General features: G+C 27.3%; 1 protein-coding gene across 1 annotated transcript in view; it reads right to left on the bottom strand.

Annotated features, from left to right (window-relative positions):
* LOC111639241 overlaps positions 1 to 4,751 on the bottom strand; it is a 230,629-nt gene extending 225,878 nt beyond the window's left edge. The window contains exon 1 of the mRNA XM_023385052.1: positions 4,542 to 4,751. Coding sequence (XP_023240820.1) covers positions 4,542 to 4,652 — 111 coding nt within the window. The 5' untranslated portion in view covers positions 4,653 to 4,751. The remainder of the gene's footprint in view (positions 1 to 4,541) is intronic.
* Positions 4,752 to 9,692: the final 4,941 nt, after the last annotated feature.

Consider the following 9,692-nt stretch of genomic DNA (forward strand, 5'->3'; position numbering starts at 1 on the left):
AACTACGCTTGTTGGAGAACAATAAAAACACTACACTCAACAAGCCACCAATAAAACTCAACTGCCTAACCTATAACCAAAGTCTCCTTTTAATTTGTTTTTAAAAAAAAGCGCTTGACAAACTTGCCCCGCATGCCGAAGTTGCCCCGGTCTCCCCTATATATAAACGGTAAAGATAGGTTTTAAGATTAGATTCTACTGCATGAAGTTTCGAGTGTATTTGACATATTACGTAAGACGTGGTTCCTGACGTCATATATAGCATTATCAGTTCTTTCCCTCGGGATGTTACAAATAGCATAATTAATACCATTATATCCACATAGATAAGTATGATTTATCACGAAATTGATTAATTACGCATATATCTATAACACTGAACAGAGTATAAAATTATTTTTTAAAAGAAATAAAATTATCCGTAGTTATTTGTGGGTGTTACTACCAGTAATTAAATATCTAATTTTTAGCAATATATTTATTTCATGTATGTCANCGGTAAAGATAGGTTTTAAGATTAGATTCTACTGCATGAAGTTTCGAGTGTATTTGACATATTACGTAAGACGTGGTTCCTGACGTCATATATAGCATTATCAGTTCTTTCCCTCGAGATGTTACAAATAGCATAATTAATACCATTATATCCACATAGATAAGTATGATTTATCACGAAATTGATTAATTACGCATATATCTACAACACTGAACAGAGTATAAAATTATTTTTTAAAAGAAATAAAATTATCCGTAGTTATTTGTGGGTGTTACTACCAGTAATTAAATATCTAATTTTTAGCAATATATTTATTTCATGTATGTCAAAATGACATTAAAGTACAACAAAAGGATAAAAATCCTACACATAGCGGGCGGAAAGACAAAACTACACCCATTAACGGAAAACACCTTCAGTTAAAAGTTCCAGCCCAACGGTATATTATATTTCATGTATTAAACAATGAGACTATGTAAGCGATTTAAAAAAATAAATTATTGTCTGGTAAACAATGATTAACAGTAATACATAAATTAAATTACATTGTATTTAAAATAATTCAAAATCAAAACTAAATTTTCTTATCTTCTTTAAACTGATAAAATTCATTTATGATTTTGACAAAAATAAAATGTCGTCATATTTATAATCTAACCATTTAATCAAACACTGATTGAGTGTATTATTAAAAAAAAATTCACAATGTGTAAAAACAGACCTCGAGTAAACACAATATTTCTAAAGTAACTGATATCAAATGAGTATTAACCATATGTTTTATATCTAAACGTAAATAGAATAACTTTGCTGTTACAAACAATAAATAGATTGCTAATTGTCCTAGTATACTAGCCAAGTGATTCCAATTATTTAAATCTATTACCATTAGATATTAAACATGGCTTGACATTCATTTGATATCATTTTTTTAAAGAATTTTTGTTATATTTATTGTCAATATGTAAAATGCATCCATCATTTTAATTACATTTTTATATTCTAAAACATGAATTATTACGTTAAAACGCCGATATCAATTTTATTTTTTAAAATTTCATATTCATTCTGTAAATTGTATAACTTTATAAAATCTGTTAAATAAAGCATACCTATAATCTCAATCAGGTTTCTTTCAAACTGTGCAGTGTAAGTGATACTACTCACAAATTACAATCGTTAATCTTAACGCACGTATGATTGTGGCACCCGTATTATTCAGCCCCATTAGATTCGAATTTTTTTTTAATCTGTAGTTGATCTCATCGTAGCAAATTCACATGACAACGACTTACAGGTGTGGTAGTCTGAAAAACCAGTTTACTAAGCGAACTCGACTAGTGAGAGAGGAAATGTGTCATACTCACTAGGCACATCGTCAAGTATATTATTATTAGTTTGTAGTCTAGAATCGCAGCTATTGTTCATTATTCAATGAAATGGCGATAACGGGTGTTAATTATTTCACAGAATTAATTTTTAGGAATAATTATCGAATATTCTCTTAACACATTAAAACCTGCTAATGATATGTTTATACTAGATTCTTATTAAACTAGAGGCAAACCACTTCAATTGCAATGAATATAATACATTCGCTTGTCACTATGACAAAACATTTCGTATAGGAAGTTACCCAGTTGAAATGCATTGATAAGTGGTGTGGTTAGATAGAAAAACGTGTGAATTGATGCTCAAAGTTTACCAATTTTATCTTACTCTGTGACTTGTATTACGTGACATAATTATATATTTTCAGTTTGAGGCACCAGGCAATTTTAACACATCAGAATAGATAACGATTAAATTACTTCAGAAATGAGATTTTAACGAATACAAAGAAAATATCAAATATAAAGATTTAAATATACTTCGACATTCAAAATTTTAATAAATAAACATTTGAATCTCATCGATTTACGGATATTTAATTAATAACCATAATGATTTAATTAAAATGGGAATGTGAGGCCTGCCTAACCCATGAAACCAAGAAAAATCCTTTATGGATTCTCAACAGATTATCAAATTATCATTAAGAATTTTTTGAAAGAATTCATTAAAAAAATTAAATTATCAAAATTTATATTACGAATTTATTTGTTATAATGTATTTACAATATTTTTTAAATAAATATATACATTATATTATTACAAACATTAAAACATTGCACCAAAAAATTAAGTTTCCATAACAAAGCTAAAGAATAAAACAACAAAGCAAAGTTATTTTTTTAAATGCGGTAATTAAAATTAATTAGAAAAAATAATAATTAACAAAAAAAGATTTCTTATATTGAGAATAAAACTTTGTATTGTATACAGATAATACAATGTATCATTATGTCTTCTAATGCCTGAAAATGCTTAATATTGTGACTAAATTCTTCTTGTTTTTCTTATTCGATTATCGATCGATATTAATTTCATTTAAACAATAACAACCGAAAAGTTTATTATGGAAAATAAAAAAAAAAAGAAATACTGAACTGTTTTGAAGACTACAACTAATAATTAATATTTTTTCAATAGTTTACATTGATTAAAAATATACATTAACTGAAGGCAAGTTCAGGCAGTTTTAAAATTGTTGTCTCAAGGCTAAATATTAGGGCCAACGATCCCAAACCACTAATAATATCGCTAATGCTTTCCGTATACATTAGTTCGCACGATAATATTGCCACTCTATCTTTTGAAATTTTGTTTATAAACGTAAACTAACAATTCTTATCACTAAACTGTATCTTATTATCGTTTCTTTATGTATTATTCTACGATGATAAATGTAAAACTGAATGATTTGATGATGCAGGTATCAAACCGTTCTCCCAGAGGGAGAAACTTGACAGTAGTTTTTCCATTTGATAATTTTTGCAGTTGTAAGATGACAGCATTAAGTATCATCCTCTCATTTGACGAGAAAAATTAAGAGAAACTTCAAATGGTACTTCCTTGATTCTTTATGGATATTTTGAAATGCTCTAGACACATCATTTATTATTTTGAATAACAGTGATAAACTATTATTAAGGCAATACTTCTAAAATGACCTTTGCAATATTTTTCAAATTATTGAAGGAGAAAGTAAATTGCCAAACCGGAAGAAGAGCGAGTTGTCGCGATGGAATCACTTAAGTTCCCGGGCGATGAATTTTAATTGGGCAACTTCCAGGTCTAACTCCTTTGCATGCTTTTGTAACACTGGTTTGACTTGTTTACCTTTACATTATATAAACTTGTCTGAAAATGTATAGTGTAAATATATTGAGAGCAAATGTAGCGGACATGAGATCACAGCAAAAATAAAAGACAATTGGAGTAGCTTCTAAAGTGATATATTCGCCGAAATTAATGTCAATATGATTTATTTTTAGAATTTCTAGTATCACGTTATGCCTTTCGAAAATTCCTTTATAAAATAAAGCGATTATTAATTAATAAAATAAAATATATATTAACGTAAATTCAACGTAACATATTCAATATTATAATTAATATTATAATAAAATAATATAATTAATAATCATTCACTAAATATTATATTATCGGTGTTTTAAATTATTTTTTAAAACATTAAAATATATGAGAGTTATATATTTAAAAACATTAACTTTTAGTTTAGTAATACTTAAATTATGAAATATTACACTGTTAATCGTTAATGTCGAAACAGATCGCTATATATTAGGAATTAAAATTATAAAGTATTTTTTAAAATACATTAAATTACACACAAATAGGTTTGTTTTTTGATAAATAAAAAAGATAAATGTGTGATAATGTTTAATATTTAAATATAAGGTAATAATTGATAAGTATAAAAGAATATAAAATGAATAAACATAATATAAACATTACACAGTAAAAGTTTTTTTAAACATAAAACAGATATTTAATGTGAAATCAAATATCAATAAAAGTTACCAATTTAGCAATTATTTTAATAATAATTTTAAAAATTACCAGCAAAAAATTACAGATAATTCGTTTAAAGTATGCAAGTTTATCATTTTATTATACGATTAATACGATAAACTCTCACCTTTGCTACTTTTAAAGAGGTCCCGTCCTGTATTCCTCCTTTCAACGTAAAACCCCAAGGCTTTCCACCTTTCAAGACGACTTCAGTTGTTCCTAATTTAGTCGTTTCCATTTCTTATGCCTCGTGAATTAAGTCCTGGTAATACATTTTTATATCACATGCTTAAAGAATACGTCTTTTCACATTGTCACAAATGTCAATATCGTCCAAGAGACACGTGCGAAATCCGTCGTCTGCTTTCCGACAACAAACAGCTGTTTAAAAAAACACACACTTACACCTCTCCTAATGCCATCTGGGGACAAAAGTTCTGTTTAAATTTCCAAATTAGTACGAAATTATATTTTATATATTATTTAAATTTTTATATCCAAATATTATCATAATAAATATATATCTAATATGTATTTAAAATATAATGAAATTAGCTTACTGAACAACTGTGGAATATTGATACATTCGTTGATCTTACGTAACATTTAGGCTGACTTTACAATTTTAAACTTGATATCCTTTCTTGGTGTGTGTTCTTTAGTGTCACTTCATAAATTTATTTCAGCAAAAGAACGAGTTTTAAGTTCTCAAATATTGAAAAGAAAACTCGAACTGGTCTGAAGTTTTTTGATAATAAAAATCTTTTATGACTATAACTAGATTCGAATTAACGACATAACACTACGTAACTGTATCCTAAGATCGACGAAATGAAAAGAAAAAAAAAATAATACTTTTAAAACAGGGATAAAAGCAAGAACGCTTGCAATTTGAATGTTTTGTATTAACTTCTCGTTAAACACCTCGCCTTCGACTTGTTTTTTTTTAATTTATAGTAAAACCTGTTCAAAACGGAAACCTGCCTAAACGGGAAAAATTCGTAGAAACGAAGCGATTTTCTGTGTTAAAAAAAAATCTTGTTTAAAACGGAAACCTGCCAAACTGGAAAAATATTCGATACCATACGAGTCCGGTTTACACAGGTTTCACTGTATTCGTTTAATTACACAATTTCTTCGAATCTTAATAATTCTATTCAAATTATTTATTTATTCAATTTGGTAATTACATACTTATAAATAATAATAAAATTCTCTTTGTGTAATTTTACGGTATTATTTTCTTTTATTAAAGAAGTTCATCCCCTAACTGTGATTTTGTTCTAAAGCAAGTCATGCCAAGAAATGTATGTTAAAAATTCCGTATTAGAAAATGAATGAATTTCTTTCAAAGTTTCTTAGAATTCGTTGTTTAAAGTTGCAATTTATTTGTAGCGAATGTAAATATCCTTAGATAAGTCAAGTGCCTATATATTGTATTTTGCTATAGAATTACGAGAATAATTCCAATAGTAGGCAAGACAATTGCTATCTGCCGTCTACCTTTGTTTTATATTCATAAATTTACTGTGTAAAAGTATAACGAAACTACGTGCTAATATTTTAGTGATAGATTCTATAATCGAAAATAAGCTTAAAGTCCTCTAAATCTTTACTTTCAATAGGTTTTTTTGGGGGGGATTAATAAGCCTTGGCTCTAGAAAATTTCGATTTGATTTAGTTTCTAAACTTTTTATTGCTAGGGTCGGGATTAACTCTTCCATTGCAAGAACTCTTCCTCATTCATGAAAACCGAACATTAAGTATAAATCTGAAATCGGTTGTTTAAAGGTTGCACGCAAAGTGACTTCGATCCTATATTTAAAAATATACTGTATTACCTTTTATAGTCTACATTACCGTTAAATGAACCTATTTATGAAAATAATTATAAAATAATTTTATCAAATATGTATTTTTTTCCAAATAAGCACTTTTATACGTTTTATTCTTACAAAAATGTTTCTATAATTATCAAATAAATTCATAAATTCACAACTTTATAATAATATTTACAGTATTTAACATATTTAGCATTAACATAATCGTTACGTAAATTGATTTTATACATTCGAAAAATTATTTCACGAAGAATCGAATTGTATATAATTGAATAACGAATTAAATATCATTATATAATATTGTATATGTCAAAAATTAATATATTAATGAAATTTCATTAAATTATTGTATTAATTTGACTCATGCAATATACTGTACTTAGTATAAGAGCGAAGAAGTATCTTTTCTCTTAAATCATTTAGAAGATATAGGCCTAATTAAATTTTCAACAATATAAATCTCTAAAATATGATTTTTATTTTATAAATTTAAAGAACTTATACGCTATATTAATTTAAAATATAATTTTTATTCGTACGACATATTCTGCTACTCATCAACAATTTACAGAAAAAATTACTGCCACAAAAATTGATTGTCTCGAGTTTAAAAAAAAAAAAAAAAACGTTTTTCATTAATTCAAAAGTAGAATGCCATTATATAAAATATATTCTACACTCTTAAGTGAAGATAATATTTAAAAAAGTAATACAAATTTTTAAGTAGTTAGAGTTGATGTTATCCAGTTTAGGAGGAGAGAGAGAGTCAAAGTTGTTTTTTTTTTTTATTAATAAAAAGAAATAACAACTCTTATTTTATTAAATATTCATTTTATAATCTAATCAATATTCATAAAACTGAATATATTATTAAATTAAATTATCTAAAAATCTTAAACACAAAATCTTAAATTTAAAACATAATAAAATAAAATGATTTTAAAAATTATATTCAGAATTAAAAATAAGTTTGACATTTTCTTATAAAATAGTTTTTAAATTCGTTTGTATTTAATTTTATTAATTTTAACTTAATAAAAAAAAGTGTATAAAAAAGTATTTAAAATAAAAAAAATGTAAAAAAAAATAATTTTAAGCGACACTCAACGTTGTAGTTGACAACAACATGAAATAAGATTAAGAAGGCAATAAAAAGAGATAAATTGTTGCTAAAGGCTTTTAATTTTTTCAAGATTGAATCTGTTTATAGATGCTTTTATCTCATAAGAGGCGTAATAATGTAATCATATAAGTATGAAATCTGCATACAGATTGAAATCGAACACGACTCTGAATACGTAAAATTTAAATTGCATATGAGAAACATCTAATAAGAATTGAACACACAACATTCAGTTTTTTACAGTCAGTCTTGTACTATATTAAATAAATATATATATACAGTAGAGCGTCGGTTATCCGAAATAATTCCAGTTCGCAAATTTAAATTTTCGCTAGTGCTGTAGTGCTGCAATCTTTGGCTATGTCTTGGGCTACTCCAATATTTTTTTTGTTGATGTGTGTGTTTTAGCTGGCAGCACTGGCATTTTTGTGTGGTGTTTTTCTGAGGACTGTGTGTGGTGCTGAACGAACGTTTTTGATACTAGATTAACTTCTAGAGTATAATATTTTTGTTTTTATATTTTTCAATATATTTATTTTATTTGTACAAAATAAAAAAATAATTTTTAATGATACAACAGCCACGATTATTATTTTAAAAAGTTTACATTAGGCTTAACATCGACGAAAATTCAACGCGAAGCGACATGCAACGAAGAAAAATTTCAACACGGGATAGGTTAATATATTTTTTCGTGCATAATCGGTTATCCGAAAAACAAGTTATCCGAACAACCCCAGTCCCCAATTGATTCGGATAAACGACGCTCTACTGTATATATATATATATATATGCGTGCTAATAAACTAAAACCGATATTTTTACATTCAAACAATTATTATGTGACACTTAACAATCGGAGCAGATAATGCGTGATCATTTTCAAAAAATTAACCTTAGAAAGAAATAAGAAATTAATCGTAGATTTTCTTTTTTTTAAAAATAAATATATAAAATATAAACGACTGTTTTCCGGAAATCTATTTTCACGTTACTGTATAAGTAATAGAACAGTCAAAACAACAAATCGTAGAAAAAGACTTGATAATACATTAGGCCTTTTCTCTGCCAACCTGAAGAATCCGGATTCATTCAGAGTTAGAAACATTTCCTGAATTTGTCGGCCGCTTATATTGTGGGCCTGCCAAACCCGTAATGGGCTTGATTAAAGAAAAAGCCCTCTTAGTGTCTACAGTATGGAAAAAGTAAATAAAAAGTAAATTAGGAAGCTTCTATAAATTATGTAGCGTCATTTTTTACGATTTTTACTACCATCCCACCCCTCGTAACGCATTATAATACTACTAGACCTCAAGGGTGTATACAGCAGTGCGCTTATGGTGCTGAAGTACTTCTAAAGCGACACTTTTGTTGCTTTAAAATATAGGCCTATAATAGCGCATATCGTATGACGTCAATTAGGTTAACTAAAGTAATTCTAAGGTAATTGAGTAACGTTCTCCGAAAAACAACGGGGCACGTGCCTTAGTCCTCCCGAATCTGCCTTGAACAGTACCCAAATTCTCACTATCTTGGATATTCACTGATAGACCCTTATTAAATTACATAACTACAAGAACAACCCTCTACTGTTGTTGGAGTTTCCAATACAAAGACTTGGTCATAAACAGAATAGTTTCATAGTAATATCGCACTTTACAAATTAATTTTCTATATAAATACCATAAATACAAGAATTTTCTACACGACTCGAAATTTTAAATAATTGAGTATGCACATGGTTTATTCAGCAACGAAGATCGAATTGTAACATTCGCCTGTTAAAGTAAGAAATTTTTGTCCAGCTTTAAAACATGCTCACGTGACAATAATTTTAGTTGCTTAGGTAATTTACATTGTGCAGACAGAAAGAAACTTCAAACCAATTATCTCAATACCATTCCATATAAATAGACAAGTTTAGATTTTTATACAGTAGAGCGTCGTTTATCCGAATCAATTGGGGACTGGGGTTGTTCGGATAACTTATTTTTCGGATAACAGATTATGTACGAAAAAATATATTAACCTATCCCGTGTTGAAATTTTTCTCTGTTGCGTGTCGCTTTGCGTTGAATTTTCGTCGATGTTAAGCCTAGCGTAAACTTTTTAAAATAATAATCGTGGCTATTGTATCGTTAAAAATTATTTCTATATTTTGTACAAACAAAATAAATATATTGAAAAATATAAAAATAATAAAAAAATTATACTTCAGAAGTTAATTTAGTATCAAAAACGTAAAATATTTGAGTAGCCCAAGACATAGCCAAAGATTGCAGCGCCACAGCACTAGCGAAAATTTAAATTTGCC

Source organism: Centruroides sculpturatus, unplaced genomic scaffold (assembly GCF_000671375.1).
Source record: "Centruroides sculpturatus isolate CEXI.00-Female unplaced genomic scaffold, Cexi_2.0 scaffold1119, whole genome shotgun sequence".
Classification (NCBI taxonomy): Eukaryota; Metazoa; Arthropoda; class Arachnida; order Scorpiones; family Buthidae; genus Centruroides; species Centruroides sculpturatus.